General features: G+C 45.3%; 2 protein-coding genes across 2 annotated transcripts; both read left to right on the top strand.

Annotated features, from left to right (window-relative positions):
* Positions 1-5,221: 5,221 nt before the first annotated feature.
* LOC133930596 (uncharacterized) lies at positions 5,222-5,947 on the top strand. Its single transcript, XM_062377272.1, has one exon. It carries the CDS (start codon positions 5,222-5,224, stop codon positions 5,945-5,947), a length of 726 nt encoding a protein of 241 aa, XP_062233256.1.
* Positions 5,948-18,478: 12,531 nt separating this feature from the next.
* Positions 18,479-19,204, top strand: LOC133930586 (uncharacterized). Its single transcript, XM_062377262.1, has one exon. The coding sequence runs from the start codon at positions 18,479-18,481 to the stop codon at positions 19,202-19,204; it is 726 nt and encodes a 241-aa protein (XP_062233246.1).
* Positions 19,205-23,109: the final 3,905 nt, after the last annotated feature.

Raw genomic sequence — 23,109 nt, 5'->3', positions numbered from 1 at the left:
CCTTAATACTGTCATTTCATAGCATTTATCTATTCTAAAAAGGTTATTTAGACAGTTGTGGAGAATTATGTCTTCAATAATCAAGGATAAAATTTTCATTTCTATTTAAAATTTATCTATTTTAAATTTACCACATCCTAGATCTATTACACGACATATTTTCACGGATTTCTAATACCCAAAACCAGCAGCAGGGTTCTCGTCAAACAGAGTTAATGGAGTATTTGCTCGATGAAATTGCCTCATAATAATCTTCAAACAGAGGGTATAGAGTGATGCACTACGTGAAAAAAATATATGAGTGACATGTGATAACCATTATGCATGACAGATCATGTATTCATCACCTCGAATACGTCACTGATGATTAGTCATAAGTAATGGGTAAAGACCTGTCACTAATGATATCATAGTGACACATCGTAACCGTAATTTTTCACTGAAGTGCGTCTCCCATGCGCTAGAGAGGAAGACATAAATGACGACTAAACTAGTTACCTATCACTTATATTAAGATATAAGTGACAGATTAATAAATTATCCATCACTTATATTAAGACACAAGTGACTAATACATAAGTGACGAGTAACAATATTATCTATCATTTATTACTTAATATAAGTGACAGGTAATAAGTGATAGATAACCTTGTTTCTCGTCACTTATGTATTAATATAAATAATGGATGAAGAGGTTACCCGTCACTTGTATCTTAATATAAGTGATGGGTAACTTATTAACCTGTCACTTATGTGTAGCTTATCCTGAAGGATTGTCCTATTTTCTAGCTGTATCCTAGAGCATAGTCAGGATTTGACAATCATCTTCTCCTTGCAAATAACAGAAATATATCCAAATCCATATCAACAAACACATTTATATAATAACTCACTTCATCATAGAATTGCAAAAATTACAAAGTTTAAATCAATTCATCACAGAATAGCAAATGTTACAAAGTTTTAATCAATTCATATTACATAAGACCTTAGAACCTAGGGTTTTTATTGTATAACTCACCGTGTGGGTTGATGACTTCAGATATTATGAACTTGGCGATCCTTTGTCGAATCTTCGGGAGTTCACCATTGTCAAAAAACAAGCTGAATTTTTTTGCATAATTTGATGCGTAGCCAATCTCATGTTATCATAGAATTAAACTAATTACTACAATTAGTTATGAATAATCTTGTATTGAACTTACATCAGAGGATTTTATATCCTTTGCTCGGATCATGAGAAGCATGTTCCATGCAACATAGAATCCACAGGCGTTACCCGGTGGTTGTTGGTGACACTGTTTAAAAGAAAATTTATTGTTAGATTGAAAGAAAAAAAGCAACAACAAAGAGCAATTGTTATATGTTTGGTAGTATTTACCACGAATCCGGTCTTGTGTGTCAGTATGCGGCCGTCTTTTGCATTGTAGTTAGGATCAGCTCTAATGTACTTGTTCTGCATAAAGAGGGATATATTAGGGAACCTTTGAATGTTAGAAAAGTTAAATATATAAACTAAGCTAAACAAAACTTATGCGTTGATGAATCCTTTTACAGTGTTGTAATCACGCTCTTTAGGTTTGCCTTTTGGTTCTACTGATCTTGATGAGTCGAGGTACCACACCAAGTTTCACTTGGGGCAAATGACCCGTAAGATCCAGTGACCACTGGTATTGTGGGCGCCCAACAGATAGTCCATTTTGAAATATTGTTGCATTTTCCTAGCCATATAGTCAACAACGCAGTCTCTATGAAGTTGGATGATCGAGATTATAATGGCCTAAGGGTCAAGTAATCCGTTAGGCTCCTTGTTCTTCTTTATTTCTTTGATCAAGTGTCTACAGATAATAATATAGTTAGATTCAAGAATTAGTGGTATTAATTAATGAATGTACAGTTTCAAGGGACTACAATGTGAAGATTCGTAATAACGATACGTCTATGGCATCAAGGTTGAAGAGGTCATATAAGTCATTGAAACCTATAAGAAAGTAGTTGTCTTCAGTTAATGAGTGTTGTCATTTGTACTGTACGAATATGGATTGAACATTGGTGTCTCTAGAAGTCTACATGTAGTAATTATGCAGATCGACACATGCTTGTCCGCCCTTGTTAGGTCATCTACAGTCATCAAGGTCTTTCCATATTAGAATTTCATGTTGGCACTAGTCTACGCTGCTCCAACGTTTGTGAACTTCTTTGCTGGTACAATAGCCTTCGATCCCTTTGGCGGAGTCTTTCTTCCTGACTCCCTTTTTCTTCTTCTTTGAGCTCTCTGGGGGAGACATAATTGGAGCTAGAAGCGAGGTCGTCTAATGCGGAAGAGAATGTAGTGAAGTTGGCTTCTCTAGAGGAGGAGAAGGCAGTGAAGCTACCTTCTCTGGAAGTGAGGGGTGAGGCGGTGGTGCACTTGAAGCTCGTCCAGACTAGGATGCAATGGAGACCACGACGTCGCCCCTCTTCTATTAGATTCTTTGACGAAGAGCTTCATGCAAAGTTGTGACTTCATCATTGGGGGAAGCTCCAACATGTGATCGGTGGCATTGCTATGTACCATGTCCACTGTAACCACGGCATAGCCAGCACATATCGGGACCGTATGTAAAATATGGATGTTTGGATGCACCTGGCCCCTTGCAACCTCGATGTAATACCCGTCAGGCCTGATTACAAGGCTGCAGGGCATGTGCCCTTCTAGCAGGTCAATCGTATCCAAGGCAGTCATGGCGGCTACAGGTCGATCGACCTCCTTAGAGGTGCAACTACTCTTTCGCTAGGATAGAAATCTCTATTCCCTGTGCTGCAAGCATTTGCATGATGTTTGCATAAACTTTTCAGCTGATGTCTTGCATCAATGCATCCATGTCTATTACACTCAACCTCCTTCTCTTCTTGTACATTCTGAGGTCTCTGGGAAAGCCGTATTTTTAGCCATGGGAACTGGATACACCTCGCACTAGACCTGGGTGCTCTGGGTTTTCCAATGCCGTTAAGAGAACATCATGTTCCCTGACCCTGGTGAAAGAACATCAGCTAGCTTCAGGAACCTTTTCTTTTACTTTGTCTGCAATTGACTGTGTTTCGCTATTTTTAAATGTGATTTCTCCGCTTTTGGACAGCTCACCCCTTGCACGCAAATATGACTGCGATCGTCTCGAGAATTACAACCAAGAATTCTCATTGTCTTCTTTAGCTAACTTTTCATCGTCTGCCTGCCAATTTGCTCTTTTCCCCACGTATTCGCTTGCATCGGTCCTGTGGTTGTGCTTGTTCCTAGCTCGAAGGTATTTTTTCTCCTTACTCTCCTTTTTGAACTGCTCTGAGTTCTTCATCTACACAAAAGCATCACAATCTTCCTCTTTCAAGTGCTTGTAGCTCTCGAAGGGCAACACCCCTTTAGCTAAGCACCGATTAACAAGTTTGCTCTTAAAGGTTTAGTGAAGTTTTCATGATCACTTTGATTGCTACATTGACCGCGGTGATCGTGTGACACTCACTCATGTTTTCAGGGTACTCCAGATACTCCTTGATGACATTATTGAACAAGTCCATCTTCGCTTCATCACCGAGGTCATCGAACTTAGTCGTTATTAGCACCCTCTCCCGAGCAATGAGCCATGCGACCCTCTGGAATCTATTAATGCCTTTTCATCCATAGGTAGCCCGTCAACATTGATTCCGGTGACAGTAACGTTGTCTGTCGGCCACTGTGTTTGTGACCTTAGCTTTCGTGCTCGTGCACCACTACCAGCTGTCTGGCTTGGAAAGTGTGCTTCCTTCATCTAGAGAGAAAATAAGAGAGGTTGCATGAACAAAAAATATTTCTCCATTCAAGAAATATAAAATACATTGACTCATCTCAATACTTCTTCGGCGGGATCATAGTCGAAGCTACCTGTCAGATGTCGGCTCTCCCACTTGCACGGAATAGGGCTTGGGTTGTGTCACGAGCGCTAGCTTTCGCTGCTGCTGAAGGAAGACGACGAGTGCGGGCTTGAGCTCCTATCCCCCTTCATCTTGTGCCAAGACTGGCTCTAGTGTGAGCATTCTCTGTACTTGTAGTTTCTTAGGGGTGACAGTCCTTTTCTGTCCCATAGTTTCTTAGAGGAAAGAAAAGAAATCAAGGTTCAGAATAGGGTGGAATCCTGGAGTTCATACCAACGCAAACAAGTGTAAATGCTCTGGTTTTGTAAGTAGAAGGGGATACTCTGTTTATTCTGTAACATAATGGATTATCGAAAGTTGAAACACTTAAACAGGACAATTTGGAAAGTAGAGGAGGGTAACATGGTGTCAAGTTGTGTAAAGAATCTGGTTCGTGGATATTGGTAGTACTCTTACTAAGGTTGCCCGAATTTTGAAGCACAAGCCAAGAGTTGATTATAACCACTTATTTCCTTCAAATGCTTCAGGATTTATGCAACTTCTGTTGAAGGCATAGAGCCACTAAGGGCTCTGAGAGTGGACGTTGCAGTCCCAATGATGCAATGCAATAGGTAGGAGATCGAATCAATTCGCGAACCGCTCGATGCGCTTAGTATAGACAAGCTCAGCTCGAGAGTAGTAGTATTCGATTTTCACGAGCGGTTTCTCAAGTCGCAAGTTCGCAACACGCAGCACCGTTCGTTGGAAATTTTCCATGATCAAGACCGTATATTTGCACGCAGTCCCAATGCAGGACACGCGTGCGTTTGCAATTCTCCCCCGATTCGGGAGAATCTCGATAGTAGAGTAGTACCCTGCTACAACCTTGGGGAAATGGTGTGTGAGTGTGTCGATGACAGCTTTTGGAGAAAAAAATGGCAATGCTCAGACGTTCTATTTATTCAGCAAATGGTGGTCGATCGGCCTGGAAGGTCAAGAGGCCAACGTCGCAATTATGTAAGGGCAAGCGAACAGGCGCCCGGAAACATTCAGAACGAATCGACAGAGAAGGCGGTACGCATGCCCCGGTGATCATATCGTGATTAATTAGATGAGGAACTAATTGATCGATCAATTAACTTGACCCTACGGCTTCCAGCGCACGTATATATGAAACCATTCACATACCCGTTTCAGCGTGGAAGCGTGGAGGCCCGTGCGCCCGCGTGAAGGTCCATGCTCTTTTATAAACCCGTGCGGCCGTGCCATTGTTCCTTGCCAAGTTGGTACTGCTATCAAGAAGGCAAGAGAGCTAATGAGGTCCGAAAAGAAACGAGAGCTAGTGAGGTCCGAAAAGATGCCAACCGCCGCCGCCGCGTTGAGCATGAAGCTCCTCATCGATAGGAAGGCGCAGCGCGTGCTGTTCGCGGAGGCGAGCAAGGAAGTCGTCGACTTCCTCTTCTCCCTCCTCGCCCTGCCCGTCGCCACGGCCGTCGAGCTGATCGGGGAGGAGGGCATGGTCGGTTGCGTCGGCAACCTCTACGCCAGCGTAGACAAGCTCGACTCCACGTACGTCTTGGCCGGCGCTGCCAAGGACGCTTTCCTCCGCCCCACGGTCGTCTCGCCGGCCACGACCATCAACAGCTCGCTCCAGCGCCTGCCGGAGCCGTCGTCTGGCCAGCCAAAGACCTTCTACAGATGTAACAAGTCCGGTCGCAGGTGCTACAAGTCCGTGGATTGCAGCTGCTACAACTACGTGACGGACGCGAGCGGTACGTATTGCATGTGCTGTTTCTATCTGATGGAGACGGTAATGTGGTATGTCCCGCCCGGCTATGGCTGCTCCGGTAACAAGGCGGAGAACGCCTCCACCGGAGGAGCGGAAGGGTTCGTCCAGGGCATCGTGTACACGGTGATGGACAACCTCACGGTGAGGCCCATTTCCGCTACCTCCATCATCACCCTGCTCAGTACCTTCGCGGTGAGGGACGTCAGCGATCTCGAGGAGAGGACCGTGCAGCTCGGCTACAACGAGGTCAGTCACTGGATCTTTCATCTGCTCACAATTATCCTTCGTTTTTAATTTATGCATGTGCGCGCATCAACTGATGATTTTGCTGCAGGGCTTGGAGATCCTGAAGGCGTCGCTGCAGTCCAAAACCGTCCTCACTGATGTTTTCCTCGGCAAGAAGACTCCTCCCGGTGATGCTTGAAGTCCAAAATTAGCTACCCCGGTCAATTTTGCTCGATATTAGCAAAATTCTAAAAGAATCCCTGTGTTTTGTGCAACTCTTTTTGACAAAATATGGCAGGAGCACTGCGCTTCATTTAGGTTCAGGGTAGAAAAAAAAGTCTACAACAGCCGGATTCCACACTAGCCGGCGGAAGAAGTTCTCTTAAAAACTTAAAGGTACATGACGAAACATTGCAACGTGAGAAGGTCGTGTAACAACAACCATAAAGATTTATGGCTGTTGTTACACGACTGCTTCCCCAAACTCCCTGCTGCCTCCCTGGGACGCCAGTCTGGGAGTGTCGATCTCCTCCTCGCGCGCCATGCCAGTATGCCACATGCAGATGGTCAAGCCTTTCGCCCTAGAAGATCCACCAGTTCCATTACTTCCACACATTCCACCGATCACGGTACATATAGGATTGCTCCTGCTTTTCTCTCCGCTGCTCTTTCGGCGTTCCCGTCATGGTTCCCTGAACCACTCCGTCCGTCACGCCACCTTCATCCGTCTCTTGCGTGAGTTAGGATTTGTTTAGTTTGTGTCTAAATTTGTCACGTTATAAATTTTTAAGTAATTGTTTAGTTAATTATCATATTCATCCATATGTCTACAGAATTAAGAACAACTTCAACAAAATCACATTGTATCAGCAGGTGATTCGTTGTCTCCTGGGTCAGTTCGCATAGACAACGAACAGGCTCATGGTCCCATCCTCTCCTCGACAGGTAGTCAGCCGCTAGAATTTTTTGGTACCTTGGTCTCCTCTTCCCGGGGACGTGGCAACCTTCCCAATGCAGTACCTTGGCTTGCTAATGACATTAGGACGACTTCGCCTGGTACAATTGCCCCAGTCAATCTTCGCCACAACCTGACCACACCCTTATTGCCGAATTTGTCCAATTGTGAGATAGGATCAGTGTAGTGCAGCTAAACCAAACGAAAGACACAATCACCTGGTAACTCACTGTACACGGAACATACACAACAAAGTTTTTTTGCATGGTTGTTCATCCATGATCGAGTATGGACAGCTAAATGCTTTTAACTTCGCCATTGCATCAACTAATATTTTTGTCCAATGTGCTTTCAAAATCTGAAGACCTCGGTGCACTTGTTCATTGAGTGCCCGGCTTCTAGAAGCCTTTAGACACGAGTAGCGGGGTGGCTACATCTACCATCCTTAAACCTTGCCGCATAGACTCTGTTGAAGCTTGGTGGAAAGAATATGCCTGCCAACCGGACAGGTTGTATAAAGGCGTCAAGACACTGATCATTCTGATACTCTGGAAGTTATGGAAAGAACAGAATTGATGGATCTTTTAGGGCAAAGAACTCACTGAAGGCGCGTTATTAAACAGGATTCAAGAGGAGACTATGGTCTGGAGTATGGCAGGTGCCCACACGTTAACATCTCTTAGAGATAGCCGGGAAAGTTCATCTTAATATGACCATCTGATCCTACTTTGTATGTTCACCAAATTTTTTACATAATCTTTAGCCTTGGGCCTGGCCGAAGGACTGTAACCTAATTTGTAAGCATCTTTGATGCCACTTTGCTTCTCTTTCTAACATAATCGTCCATATGGTGGCCTTCAAAAAAAAAAAAAGATTTTATTTACATGGCTATCCATTGATCTTGCAGTCACTTATATTAAGTTTATAGATAATACTATATTTAAGTATTATGGACATTGTCTACGGTGTTATCTACTTAGTGACGTATACAACTATTATAGGTATTATTCCACACGCCGGCGCTAGGACCAATCCAAATCTGCCAGAGCGACCAAACAGGCCCGCGCTGATTCATTCTTGCTGGACGGTGGTCGTGTCGGCTGGTTTGGATATAAATAACTGAGAGTGATACATAGGACAAGTCTATTATAAATAACTGAGTGACACATATACAAAGTACGAATCCTTATTAAAATACTGACTTCACATTCATTCTAGAACGAAATAAACGCACAAGATTATTAGCATGGCGAGTTCAAAAAATGTTTGAAACAGAGTACTTCCACTTCAAGTATGCGTTTAGCATTTCTCTAAATTAAAACCAAATCACAATCCGCAGCGTCACGTCCATGAGCCCATGACCAGAGTTTTCCAAACATGCATGCAAGCGAAGGGTGCTCTTGAATCTATACGGAGTTGTGGACTCCCAAATCTCAATCAAGCGCCTCAAAGAAGCACTCTGCTTCGCGCCGAGGAAGACGTAGGTGAGCACCGTCTGCGACTGTAGCGATGCCTTCAGCAACGCCAAACCTTACGCATGGACCAACATGAAAATCATCAGTGTACAAAACACACCAATCTCTATGCAAATCCAACGGGCCACGAGATATGAAACCACCTCTTTGTAACCAATCTCCACGGTGTTGGGATCTTGGCCTGCAGCCCGTTGATGTCCGTGATGCCGGGCGCGACCGAGAGGTCGTCCATAACAGTGTGCGTTATCATGCCCCGTACATACCCCCAGCTGCTCCCTTCGTCTGCCGCCGTGGCGGTCTTCCAGCCAACGGAGTCGCCCTCCGGCTCCACGAGCTGCACCGTCGTCATCTTGCCCTTGCACACACCGGGCACGGCGTGCCGCTGGTCCAGCTGGCGTAATCGTAGCAGCTGCAGCCCTTGCACCGGTACAGACTGTTGGGCGACGGCGGAGCCGGAGCAGCGGCCACCGGCGTGTCGACCAGGTGGAGGACGGCGGCCTCGAGCAGCGGGTTCGTGGCGTCGCGGCCGCAGGCATAGCCGGCGTCGATCGTCTCCACGCTGCCGTAGAGGTTACCGACGGAGCCGACCATGGTGCCCGCGGTCAGGAGCTAGGTGACGACGCCGAGCGGGAAGGCGAGGATCGAGAACAGCAAGTCGACGACGTCCTTGCCAGCCTCGGCATACAGCACGCGCTGGCCCTTGGTGTCCACCAGCAGCTTCATGGTCAGAGTAGCGGTAAGTTTTCCTGCCATCTCAGTCTTCATTCGAGAAGAAGTAGCACTACGAGCAGTACCTGTGGAGGGCTAGCGAGAGGGGACCGAAGCATGCGCTTTGCGTGCACACGAGACGTTCGCTTCGGGCTTCTTCTATTCTGCATGTCCAGAAAACCAAAAAAACATAATGATGTATTAAGTTTATCTATAACAAAATAAAAAATATATATTAAAGTGAATACTTTTGTATTATCTTTCCACCAACTGTCGTTCCTTTAGCATTATTCTATCCAAATCTAATTGCTTTATTAATGGTTAATTAAAAGTTATACAAACCATTTAGTGCATTCTATCGGTTTTTCAGTTGCAGTCTTGTGTGTTTCTTTCTTGTCCTAGCGAAAAATTTCTCATATGGATTCTTATACCCTTTCCAAAGAGGCTATTCTCAGTATCTATGTCCTCCATACAAAATTCATAAAACATCCTATTGTGAAAGTCATCCAAATTGATTTTATCCAGAACAAAGTCCTTCATCTATTTTCATAATAGTAGGTAAGCAAAACAACAACAGTGAGTATCGAATTGTCAAACTGTATAATAAAAACAACACACTTGATACAAAAGTGATAGCTAACGTAGAAATGAAAAATGATAACTCATTAATTATTAACATTATCCAAAATATATGTAAGCTAATTAAGAGTTCATTCTTGTAGAAGAAGAGTGTATCTTTTTATTAGTTCTGTAAAGTAGCAACAAACAGATATCCCCTTCCATTTGATCCATCATAACATATTCTTATCAAGTCAAGTAGGAACAATGCAGAATGTTCAATGCAACGGTGTGGTTACTGGAGAAGCAAAAGGATATGGAAACAGACTCGAAGCAAGGCAGTGACGCACGTGGGGGAGATACTGGCATGTGGAGGCCGAACCATGGTGAGGCGGACCGGACCAAACCCGCTAGCATGGGTCTTGCGGTGGTGCAATCCAGGGGGGTTGACGCCTGTGGCCTCATCAGGAACAGGGACAGTGTAATGTAGTGTGTAGAGGTCCACAAGGTAGGGTATAATGAGTGGGTTAAGAGCTACAACTCTGTATTGGCGTGGAAAGAAAGAAGAAGAATACATTGAAATTTCCCCTCCCCAAGTTTTTCTTCCTCATGTCTCTCTTCCTGAGTTGTGATTTATGTTACTCACGTCCCGGTGATCTCCATCTGTGGCCACGGGCTCAATGATCGTTGGATTCCGGTGGCTTGGAGCTGTAAAATCCCGGGTTGAGGTTGGTTGAGATCTAATTCGCTCCCTTCTGTGTGCCAAATTAGACATACCATAAATCCTCCACACTGGTTGGCTCAGCTTATGGTGCAAGCCCGATGGCACCTCACAAACCCTCGGCGCAAACTTAGTTCCTGCTCGGCGCGAGGGCGGTGTCAGAACAGAGGGACGAGGAGCGTTAGGGCAAAGTGTTTGAAACATTTGATCTACTATGTGTGCGTGTGGGTACGATTGATACAGCGCAGCAGCAGCTGGTGGCACAAGTGAATTTGGCGGTGCAGGTGGCAGAACAGGTAACACGAGAGCAAATGGTTTTGGAGAAGCAAATGGGGGTGACTGGGCAGGCGGTGGCAAAACTGACATTGGAGCAGATGGTGGCGAGCCAAGAGAAGCGTGATGGCAGCGGGAATGGATGTCCAATGGTGATAGCGTTGTCTTGGCCTTCTCCGTCGATCAACATGAGCGTGGGTGATGGCGTCTTGTCTACACCTCCACTGGTGCATGCCAACCATTTGGCAAAAGTTTCGCCAAGAGGAGGACATGAACTCTCGGGGGGGGGGGGGGGGGGCACCAGGAATTCACTGTCGAAGATGTCATTCTCCAAGTTCGGAGGAGATAATCCGCGCATCTAGATTGAAAAGTGTCTTGATTATTTTCGTATCTTCAATGTCAATGAGGTGATGTGGGTTACAGCAACGTCTCTACATTTGGAAGCAAAAGCTGCAAAGTTTTGGCAGGTTTACAAGATCCAGCATGGGCTAGTTCCTTGGGAGCAATTCACTGAAGCTGTGGAATAGACATTTGGAACGCATGACTATCGATGAACCATGGGTGAATTTTTGGAGCTAAAGCAACAAGGGACACTAGGCGACTATGATGAAGCATTCGAGGCCAGTCATTATCACCTGTCTATGCATAATTCAACGATTGATGAAACATTTTTTGTCTCCTATTTTGTGAAAGGCCTGAAGGAGGAGTTGAGAGGCTCTATGTAGTCCATGATACATGAGAAAGTCGATCAGGTGATCTTTTTGGCTTAACTACAATAGCAAGTGTATAATCATGCTAAATGGCAGCCACCCAAACCCTTCTCAATATCCAACAAGAGTAGCCACGGTATTAAACCTGAGACTAAACAAGCACATCCAGCTGGAGATCTGTGGAAGCCTGGCAGGTGCATGAATATCGGCACTCACATGGTCTCTGTTTTCTATGTGGGGAGAAATTTGATCCCTCACATCCCGATAAGTGTCCTAAGCGTGCTCCAGATCAAGTCGATGCACTGTCGGCTGAAGATCAAAGTATGGAATTATGAGATGAATTGTTAGATCAATTGGAAAGAGAGGATGCCTTAGCCTCAGAGCTGTGTCATTTGTCCCTACATGCACTGGCTGGAATAGACAGTGAAGATACCATATGGATGCGTGCGCTCATCAAGAATCAGGTGATGTTGCTTTTGATTGATTCGTGGAGTTTCCATAGCTTTGTCAATGCAACTTTTCTTCCTCGTGTGGACATTGCACCAACTAAAACTAGACCAGCTCAAGTTTGTGTGGTCAATGGGGACACTTTGCTTTCTGATCAGTGTGTGAATAACTTGGAATGGTGGGTAAAAGGCCACATGTTTCACATGGATATGTGTGTATTGGAGTTGGGTGCATATGATGCTATACTCGGCATGGACTGGTTAAAGCTGCATAGCCTAATGAATTGTCATTGGGCCAACAAAACAATCAAATTCAAGGAAGGTGGCCAGTCAATCAAGCTCAAAGGAGTGCACCAGATGCAACAGGAGGTCAAAGAAATGTTACCACATCAATTACTGAAGTGGTGCAGTGGGAATGAAATATGGGCTTTGGCAGTGGTTTAGCTAGATGTGATGGCAGAGCAGCATGAAGTCCCAGCTGCAATTAGCAATTTCTTGAAACAATTTGCTGAGGTATTCCGGGATCCAAAGCAATTACCTCCCTCCCACATCTATGATCACAAGATTCCCCTCATGCCAGGTGTTGTGCCAGTTAATTCACGTCCTTACCGATATTCACCACTTCACAAGGATGAGATCGAGAAGCAAGTATCTGAACTCTTGGTGTTTGGTCTCATTGTCTCGAGCTCTAGCCCATTCGCTTCACCGATGTTTCTTGTTTGGAAGAAGGATGGGTCGTGGTATTTTTGTGTGGACTTTTGCAAACTCAATGCGCTCACCATTAAGAACTATTTTCCCATGCCGATAATTGATGAGATCCTTGATGAGCTTGCTGGCACTCGGTTCTTTACCAAGTTGGATATTCGAGTTGGGTGTCATCAAATTTGGGTGGACGATGATGATGAGTAAAAGACAACGTTTAAGACGCATCACGAACATTACCAATTTCGAGTGATGCCATTTGGTTTGACAAATGCACAAGCCACATTCCAATGCGGAAGAGAATGCAGTGAAGTTGGCTTCTCTGGAGGAGGAGAAGGTAGTGAAACTACCTTCTCTGGAAGTGAGGGGTGAAGCGTTGGTGCACGAAGCTCGTCCAGATTAGGATGCATTGGAGACCACGATGTTGCCCCTCTTCTATTAGATCCTTTGACAAAGAGCTTCATGCAGAGTTGTGACTTCATCATTGGGGGAAGCTCCAACATGTGATCGGTGATATTGCTATGTATCATGTCCACTGTAATCATGGTATAGCCATCACGTATCGGGACCGTATGTAAGATATGGATGTTTGGATGCACCTGGCCCCTTGTAACCTCGATGTAATACCTATCAGGCCTTATTACAAGGCTACAGGGCATGTGCCCTTCTAGCAGGTCAATCGTATCTAGTGCAGTTATGGCGGCTACAGGTCAATCGTATCTAGGGCAGTTATGGCGGCTACAGGTCAATCGACCTCCTTAGAGGCGCAACTACTCTTCTATGTAGTTCCAGAGCTAGCTTTCGCTAGGATAGAAATCTCTATTTTCTGTGCTGCAAGCATTTGCATGATGTTTGCATAAACTTTTTAGCTGATGTCTTGCATCAATGCATTCATGTCTATTACACTCAACCTCCCCCTCTTCTTGTACATTCTAAGGTCTCTGGGAAAGCCATATTTTCAGCCATGGGAACTGGATACACCTCACACTCGACTTGGGTGCTCTGGGTTTTCCAGTGCCATTAAGAGAACATCATGTTCCCTGACCCTGGTGAAAGAACATCAGCTAGCTTCGGGAACCTTTTCTTTTACTTTGTCTGCAATTGACTATGTTTCGCTGTTTTTAAATATGATTTCTCCGCTTTTGGACAGCTCACCTCTTGCACACAAATATGATCGCGATCGTCTCAAGAATTGCAACCAAGAATTCTCATTGTCTTCTTTAGCCAACTTTTCATCCTCTGCTTGCCAATTTGCTCTTTTCCCCACGTACCCGCTTGCATCGGTCCTGTGGTTGTGCCTGTTCCTACCTCGAAGCTGTTTTTTTCTCCTTACTCTCTTTTTTGAACTGCTCTAAGTTCTTCATCTACACAAAAGCATCACGATCTTGCTCTTTCAAGTGCTTGTAGCTCTCGAAGGGCGACACCCTTTAGCCCAGCACCGATTAACAAGCTTGCTCTTAAAGCTTTTGTGAAGTTCTCGCGATCGCTTTCATTGCTACATTGACCGCGGCGATCGTGTGAAACTCACTCATGTTTTTAGGGTACTCCAGATACTCCTTGCTGACATTATTGATCAAGTCCATCTTCGTTTCGTCACCGAGGTCATTGAACTTAGTCGTTATTAGCACCCTCTCCTGAGCAATGAGCCATGCGACCCTCTGGAATCTATTTAATGCCTTTTCATCCGTAGGTAGCCCGTCAACATTGATTCCTGTGATGGCAACGTTGTATGTTGGCCATTGTGTTTGTGACCTCAGCTTTCGGGCTCGTGCACCACTATCAGCTATCTGGCTTGGAAAGTGTGCTTCCTTCATCTAGAGAGAAAATAAAAGGGGTTGAAATGAACAACAAATATTTCTCCATTCAAGAAATATAAAATACATTGACTCATCTCAATTCCTCTTCAGCGGGATCGTAGTCGGAGCTACCTGTCAAATGTCGACTCTCCCGCTCGCACGAAATAGGGCTTGGGTTGTGTCATGAGCGCTAGCTTTCGCTGCTGTTGAAGGAAGACAACGGGTGCGGGCTTGAGCTCATATCCCCCTTCATCTTGTGCCAGGACTGGCTCTAGTGTGAGCATCCTTTGTACTTGTGGTTTCTTAGGGGTGACAATCCTTTTCTATCCCATGGTTTCTTAGAGGAAAGAAAAGAAATCAAGGTTCAGAATAGGGTGGAATCCTGGGGTTTATACCAACGCAAACAAGTGTAAATGCTCTAGTTTTGTAAGTATAAGGGGATACTTTGTTTATTCTGTAACATAATGGATTATGGAAAGTTGAAACACTTAAAAAGGACAATTTGGAAAGTAGAGGAGGGTAACATGGTGTCAAGTTGTGTAAAAAATCTGGTTCATGGATATTGGTAGTACTCTTACTAAGGTTGCCCGAATTTTTAAGCACAAGTCAAGAGTTGATTATAACCACTTATTTCCTTCAAGTGCTTCAGGGTTTGTGCAACTCCTGTTCTAATTCCTTTTACATATTTGACACTATGCATCTCATTCAAGATAAGAAAATAGGAAGAAGGAACATTTTATCTTTTTATTTCCCTACTACATGGAAATTGTAATTGACCATTGGAGGGCAGCTCAATTCCAGGGCACTTTCACCCAGATGTTTTCTAATCAAGGTAACTCATACATTGTGATTTCTTAGCATGGGTATATAAAGATTAAGGCAATACTTGTGCCTTTTTTGGTTGCAGGGCTCATTGCTCGGCATGTGATTCCTTTTACATATTTATACTCTCGACATAGCAGATTATGGTTGCCTCATGATAAAAATACAATAAATAGTAAAAAGACTCTAGATAAACAAAGTTGGTTTCAAGGAAAGACATATGTAAACTTTTAGTATATGCAGCATATTAATGCAAAATTAGCATATTTAGTAAATGAAAAATAAGTATAGCTTCATAGTCACATGTCAATCCACTTCAGACTTCAAAAGAAAATATTGGCCTAGTTTTTGCATGTTCCCCATACACTTGATAGTGTGCAAATCCGTAGCAGAAATCACATATGTCTCACTTTAGTTAGAGGTATTATGGAGAAAAGTAGAAAACAACATGGATAGTGCAATATGTGCAGCAAAAGTTTGGATTGCAATTTTGATCTATGGTACATGACATGAGGCCTCTTCAAAAGCTATAACATTCAACGCATGCACTGGAGAGCTCTGCTGATTATAAAGAGCAATCAGCTTCACCTTAATAATAAACTAAACATCACTAACAAGAGAGGGCGTCGACGGCGAAAACTAAAAAACACTAACAACGCATGCGAAAATTGAATTTTGATATCTAAGCTTTATCCTAATCTATTCAAGTTTTTAGGTACCTAGCCTTTAAAACCAATTTAACAAAAATCTTATCATGATTAAATTCAAAATCCAAACAACCCATAAGCATCGATGAACTAGATCAATCCCGCCACATGGTGCACTCAAAGCTACTAACTAGCTGGATGACCCAACTAGATCTCACAAAAATAACACTGAGGTGAGCTCGAGCTAGAAGGGACACCAAGCCTACACCTGAGGTGAGCTCAAGCTAGAAGGGAAACACATGCTAGGCAAAAAGAGGGAGAGACCTGAGGTGAGCAGTGGAGGGAGAGAGGGAGGGGGAAGGATCCAGCGAGCTTCACGTCGGTGTGGGGGAGATCGTGGTGCGGTCAACTCGGTTGGAGGGCGCGGTTAGAGGCGGTGGCCAGAGGCACGAAGGAAAGGGCGTCGATGGCGATAGGGTGCTCAGAGGCGGCTCGAGGTCGATGGAGGAGGTGCACGGTGGAGAGCGGAGGGCAGCGGGGCTCTAAGAGTGGCGGGGACTGGAGGGAGGCCGGAGGCACAGAGGAGAGGGCGTTGCCGGGGGCTGGGTGCTTTGAGGTAGCTCACGGTCGATGGAGGAGGCAAGCGGTGGAGGGCGGATGGCGGCAGGGCTCTGAGAGTGGCGGGGACCAGAGGGCGGCAGGGCTCTGAGGGTGACGGAGAGGCTCCGGGAGGCGGGGATGTGTGGTGGAGCGGGCGGCGACGAACCTTAGAGTGGAAATGACTTAGACAAAATGACACAACATATATATACATATATGATCATAGGTGACGGGTGATATTCTTCACCATTGTGCTGGTATATTCTTCACCTATCACCTATGATAACAACCTGTTACCTATTACTTATTAGTAGATGAGTATGTAAAAAATTGATCCTCGCAAACTTAGACCAAGGCCAAGGGATTCCCTTCACGGCCAGATTCCCGTCGTGAAGGGATTCCCGTTCCCTTCAGCGCTCCCAATGGTTCCTCTTCACGGTTCCCTTTACGACGGGATTCCCAGGGTCATTCCCTTCAGGATGGGATTCTCTCTCATTTCCCTTCGCGATTCCCTTCGAAGGGAAGCTGTTGGAGATGAGAGGAAATAAAGGGAATGAGAACAGGGAAGGGAATCGAGAAGGGAATGAAATGAAGGGAATATGATTGGGGGTAGTCTTATGTGAGGATAGGAAGATGCTCTCCATCTCAGCTTCCCGTTATACCCTTGATATCACATATATACATTTTTTATATATAAATATACAAACATTACATTATATAGAATAAATAATAAATTACTCTTATAATTTTATTATCTAACCTATCATATTTAATCCATCTTGTATTAATTAGCATTGTATGTATTAATAAATTACTTATTTATACTATTAACAATCAATTAGTATTGTATGATTTAATTTTACATCTCTATTAAAAACTCGATTCCCACAAAATTTCTCGTGAGAATAGAGGTGAGAGAAAACTTCCCCTATAACCAAATAAAAACATAAATGGACAAACATTCCCGACAAAGATTACCCCATTACTATTCCAATTCATAACCCATAGTTCCTGGGACTGGATGCATTAACCAACAAGTGCACACAACAGACGCACGACCGAAACAGAGCAATAATACAACCGAACTAGGACACGCAGGCTGAGACACGGACAGATAGATATCGGCAACCAATTGAACTCCCGCAGAGGGCAGTGAGAGCACGGTCTTGTATTGCAACGACACGCGCAGAATCTCCAAACCCTAAAAAGTACGAAACATGGTTAACACGCACAGATTAAACAATTTACGTAAAGAAACCCTGCAGCGCGGTCTTCTCCTTGGGCATGCCGATGTCCGTGATCCCGAAGGTGTCGAGGAAGGCTATATGATGCCGGAGATGGTGGACATGGGTGCGTCTGCAACCTTGAGGTCGTCCATGACAGTGTACGTCACCACCCCCTGCATTGCACAAACCCCCGCGTCTGCAAGAGTGGAGTGGACGTTGCAGTCACAATGCAATAGGTAGGAGATCGAATCAATTCGCGAACCGCTCGATGCGCTTAGTATAGACAAGCTCAGCTCGAGAGTAGTAGTATTCGATTTTCACGAGCGGTTTCTCAAGTCGCAAGTTCGCAACACGCAGCACCGTTCGTTGGAAATTTTCCATGATCAAGACCGTATATTTGCACGCAGTCCCAATGCAGGACACGCGTGCGTTTGCAATTCTCCCCCGATTCGGGAGAATCTCGATAGTAGAGTAGTACCCTGCTACAACCTTGGGGAAATGGTGTGTGAGTGTGTCGATGACAGCTTTTGGAGAAAAAAATGGCAATGCTCAGACGTTCTATTTATTCAGCAAATGGTGGTCGATCGGCCTGGAAGGTCAAGAGGCCAACGTCGCAATTATGTAAGGGCAAGCGAACAGGCGCCCGGAAACATTCAGAACGAATCGACAGAGAAGGCGGTACGCATGCCCCGGTGATCATATCGTGATTAATTAGATGAGGAACTAATTGATCGATCAATTAACTTGACCCTACGGCTTCCAGCGCACGTATATATGAAACCATTCACATACCCGTTTCAGCGTCGAAGCGTGGAGGCCCGTGCGCCCGCGTGAAGGTCCATGCTCTTTTATAAACCCGTGCGGCCGTGCCATTGTTCCTTGCCAAGTTGGTACTGCTATCAAGAAGGCAAGAGAGCTAATGAGGTCCGAAAAGAAACGAGAGCTAGTGAGGTCCGAAAAGATGCCAACCGCCGCCGCCGCGTTGAGCATGACGCTCCTCATCGATAGGAAGGCGCAGCGCGTGCTGTTCGCGGAGGCGAGCAAGGAAGTCGTCGACTTCCTCTTCTCCCTCCTCGCCCTGCCCGTCGCCACGGCCGTCGAGCTGATCGGGGAGGAGGGCATGGTCGGTTGCGTCGGCAACCTCTACGCCAGCGTAGACAAGCTCGACTCCACGTACGTCTTGGCCGGCGCTGCCAAGGACGCTTTCCTCCGCCCCACGGTCGTCTCGCCGGCCACGACCATCAACAGCTCGCTCCAGCGCCTGCCGGAGCCGTCGTCTGGCCAGCCAAAGACCTTCTACAGATGTAACAAGTCCGGTCGCAGGTGCTACAAGTCCGTGGATTGCAGCTGCTACAACTACGTGACGGACGCGAGCGGTACGTATTGCATGTGCTGTTTCTATCTGATGGAGACGGTAATGTGGTATGTCCCGCCCGGCTATGGCTGCTCCGGTAACAAGGCGGAGAACGCCTCCACCGGAGGAGCGGAAGGGTTCGTCCAGGGCATCGTGTACACGGTGATGGACAACCTCACGGTGAGGCCCATTTCCGCTACCTCCATCATCACCCTGCTCAGTACCTTCGCGGTGAGGGACGTCAGCGATCTCGAGGAGAGGACCGTGCAGCTCGGCTACAACGAGGTCAGTCACTGGATCTTTCATCTGCTCACAATTATCCTTCGTTTTTAATTTATGCATGTGCGCGCATCAACTGATGATTTTGCTGCAGGGCTTGGAGATCCTGAAGGCGTCGCTGCAGTCCAAAACCGTCCTCACTGATGTTTTCCTCGGCAAGAAGACTCCTCCCGGTGATGCTTGAAGTCCAAAATTAGCTACCCCGGTCAATTTTGCTCGATATTAGCAAAATTCTAAAAGAATCCCTGTGTTTTGTGCAACTCTTTTTGACAAAATATGGCAGGAGCACTGCGCTTCATTTAGGTTCAGGGTAGAAAAAAAAGTCTACAACAGCCGGATTCCACACTAGCCGGCGGAAGAAGTTCTCTTAGAAACTTAAAGGTACATGACGAAACATTGCAACGTGAGAAGGTCGTGTAACAACAGCCATAAAGATTTATGGCTGTTGTTACACGACTGCTTCCCCAAACTCCCTGCTGCCTCCCTGGGACGCCAGTCTGGGAGTGTCGATCTCCTCCTCGCGCGCCATGCCAGTATGCCACATGCAAATGGTCAAGCCTTTCGCCCTGGAAGATCCACCAGTTCCATTACTTCCACACATTCCACCGATCACGGTACATATAGGATTGCTCCTGCTTTTCTCTCCGCTGCTCTTTCGGCGTTCCCGTCATGGTTCCCTGAACCACTCCGTCCGTCACGCCACCTTCATCCGTCTCTTGCGTGAGTTAGGATTTGTTTAGTTTGTGTCTAAATTTGTCACGTTATAAATTTTTAAGTAATTGTTTAGTTAATTATCATATTCATCCATATGTCTACAGAATTAAGAACAACTTCAACAAAATCACATTGTATCAGCAGGTGATTCGTTGTCTCCTGGGTCAGTTCGCATAGACAACGAACAGGCTCATGGTCCCATCCTCTCCTCGACAGGTAGTCAGCCGCTAGAATTTTTTGGTACCTTGGTCTCCTCTTCCCGGGGACGTGGCAACCTTCCCAATGCAGTACCTTGGCTTGCTAATGACATTAGGACGACTTCGCCTGGTACAATTGCCCCAGTCAATCTTCGCCACAACCTGACCACACCCTTATTGCCGAATTTGTCCAATTGTGAGATAGGATCAGTGTAGTGCAGCTAAACCAAACGAAAGACACAATCACCTGGTAACTCACTGTACACGGAACATACACAACAAAGTTTTTTTGCATGGTTGTTCATCCATGATCGAGTATGGACAGCTAAATGCTTTTAACTTCGCCATTGCATCAACTAATATTTTTGTCCAATGTGCTTTCAAAATCTGAAGACCTCGGTGCACTTGTTCATTGAGTGCCCGGCTTCTAGAAGCCTTTAGACACGAGTAGCGGGGTGGCTACATCTACCATCCTTAAACCTTGCCGCATAGACTCTGTTGAAGCTTGGTGGAAAGAATATGCCTGCCAACCGGACAGGTTGTATAAAGGCGTCAAGACACTGATCATTCTGATACTCTGGAAGTTATGGAAAGAACAGAATTGATGGATCTTTTAGGGCAAAGAACTCACTGAAGGCGCGTTATTAAACAGGATTCAAGAGGAGACTATGGTCTGGAGTATGGCAGGTGCCCACACGTTAACATCTCTTAGAGATAGCCGGGAAAGTTCATCTTAATATGACCATCTGATCCTACTTTGTATGTTCACCAAATTTTTTACATAATCTTTAGCCTTGGGCCTGGCCGAAGGACTGTAACCTAATTTGTAAGCATCTTTGATGCCACTTTGCTTCTCTTTCTAACATAATCGTCCATATGGTGGCCTTCAAAAAAAAAAAAAGATTTTATTTACATGGCTATCCATTGATCTTGCAGTCACTTATATTAAGTTTATAGATAATACTATATTTAAGTATTATGGACATTGTCTACGGTGTTATCTACTTAGTGACGTATACAACTATTATAGGTATTATTCCACACGCCGGCGCTAGGACCAATCCAAATCTGCCAGAGCGACCAAACAGGCCCGCGCTGATTCATTCTTGCTGGACGGTGGTCGTGTCGGCTGGTTTGGATATAAATAACTGAGAGTGATACATAGGACAAGTCTATTATAAATAACTGAGTGACACATATACAAAGTACGAATCCTTATTAAAATACTGACTTCACATTCATTCTAGAACGAAATAAACGCACAAGATTATTAGCATGGCGAGTTCAAAAAATGTTTGAAACAGAGTACTTCCACTTCAAGTATGCGTTTAGCATTTCTCTAAATTAAAACCAAATCACAATCCGCAGCGTCACGTCCATGAGCCCATGACCAGAGTTTTCCAAACATGCATGCAAGCGAAGGGTGCTCTTGAATCTATACGGAGTTGTGGACTCCCAAATCTCAATCAAGCGCCTCAAAGAAGCACTCTGCTTCGCGCCGAGGAAGACGTAGGTGAGCACCGTCTGCGACTGTAGCGATGCCTTCAGCAACGCCAAACCTTACGCATGGACCAACATGAAAATCATCAGTGTACAAAACACACCAATCTCTATGCAAATCCAACGGGCCACGAGATATGAAACCACCTCTTTGTAACCAATCTCCACGGTGTTGGGATCTTGGCCTGCAGCCCGTTGATGTCCGTGATGCCGGGCGCGACCGAGAGGTCGTCCATAACAGTGTGCGTTATCATGCCCCGTACATACCCCCAGCTGCTCCCTTCGTCTGCCGCCGTGGCGGTCTTCCAGCCAACGGAGTCGCCCTCCGGCTCCACGAGCTGCACCGTCGTCATCTTGCCCTTGCACACACCGGGCACGGCGTGCCGCTGGTCCAGCTGGCGTAATCGTAGCAGCTGCAGCCCTTGCACCGGTACAGACTGTTGGGCGACGGCGGAGCCGGAGCAGCGGCCACCGGCGTGTCGACCAGGTGGAGGACGGCGGCCTCGAGCAGCGGGTTCGTGGCGTCGCGGCCGCAGGCATAGCCGGCGTCGATCGTCTCCACGCTGCCGTAGAGGTTACCGACGGAGCCGACCATGGTGCCCGCGGTCAGGAGCTAGGTGACGACGCCGAGCGGGAAGGCGAGGATCGAGAACAGCAAGTCGACGACGTCCTTGCCAGCCTCGGCATACAGCACGCGCTGGCCCTTGGTGTCCACCAGCAGCTTCATGGTCAGAGTAGCGGTAAGTTTTCCTGCCATCTCAGTCTTCATTCGAGAAGAAGTAGCACTACGAGCAGTACCTGTGGAGGGCTAGCGAGAGGGGACCGAAGCATGCGCTTTGCGTGCACACGAGACGTTCGCTTCGGGCTTCTTCTATTCTGCATGTCCAGAAAACCAAAAAAACATAATGATGTATTAAGTTTATCTATAACAAAATAAAAAATATATATTAAAGTGAATACTTTTGTATTATCTTTCCACCAACTGTCGTTCCTTTAGCATTATTCTATCCAAATCTAATTGCTTTATTAATGGTTAATTAAAAGTTATACAAACCATTTAGTGCATTCTATCGGTTTTTCAGTTGCAGTCTTGTGTGTTTCTTTCTTGTCCTAGCGAAAAATTTCTCATATGGATTCTTATACCCTTTCCAAAGAGGCTATTCTCAGTATCTATGTCCTCCATACAAAATTCATAAAACATCCTATTGTGAAAGTCATCCAAATTGATTTTATCCAGAACAAAGTCCTTCATCTATTTTCATAATAGTAGGTAAGCAAAACAACAACAGTGAGTATCGAATTGTCAAACTGTATAATAAAAACAACACACTTGATACAAAAGTGATAGCTAACGTAGAAATGAAAAATGATAACTCATTAATTATTAACATTATCCAAAATATATGTAAGCTAATTAAGAGTTCATTCTTGTAGAAGAAGAGTGTATCTTTTTATTAGTTCTGTAAAGTAGCAACAAACAGATATCCCCTTCCATTTGATCCATCATAACATATTCTTATCAAGTCAAGTAGGAACAATGCAGAATGT

Source organism: Phragmites australis, chromosome 1 (genome assembly GCF_958298935.1).
Source record: "Phragmites australis chromosome 1, lpPhrAust1.1, whole genome shotgun sequence".
Classification (NCBI taxonomy): Eukaryota; Viridiplantae; Streptophyta; class Magnoliopsida; order Poales; family Poaceae; genus Phragmites; species Phragmites australis.
Note: the sequence above shows the minus strand (reverse complement) of the source record. Positions and strands in the feature narration are given on the sequence as shown.

Bases quoted from the DNA above. Each gene is read 5' to 3' on its own strand.
- LOC133930596 (XM_062377272.1), top strand. From the start codon at position 5,222: ATGCCAACCGCCGCCGCCGCGTTGAGCATGAAGCTCCTCATCGATAGG.
- LOC133930586 (XM_062377262.1), top strand. From the start codon at position 18,479: ATGCCAACCGCCGCCGCCGCGTTGAGCATGACGCTCCTCATCGATAGG.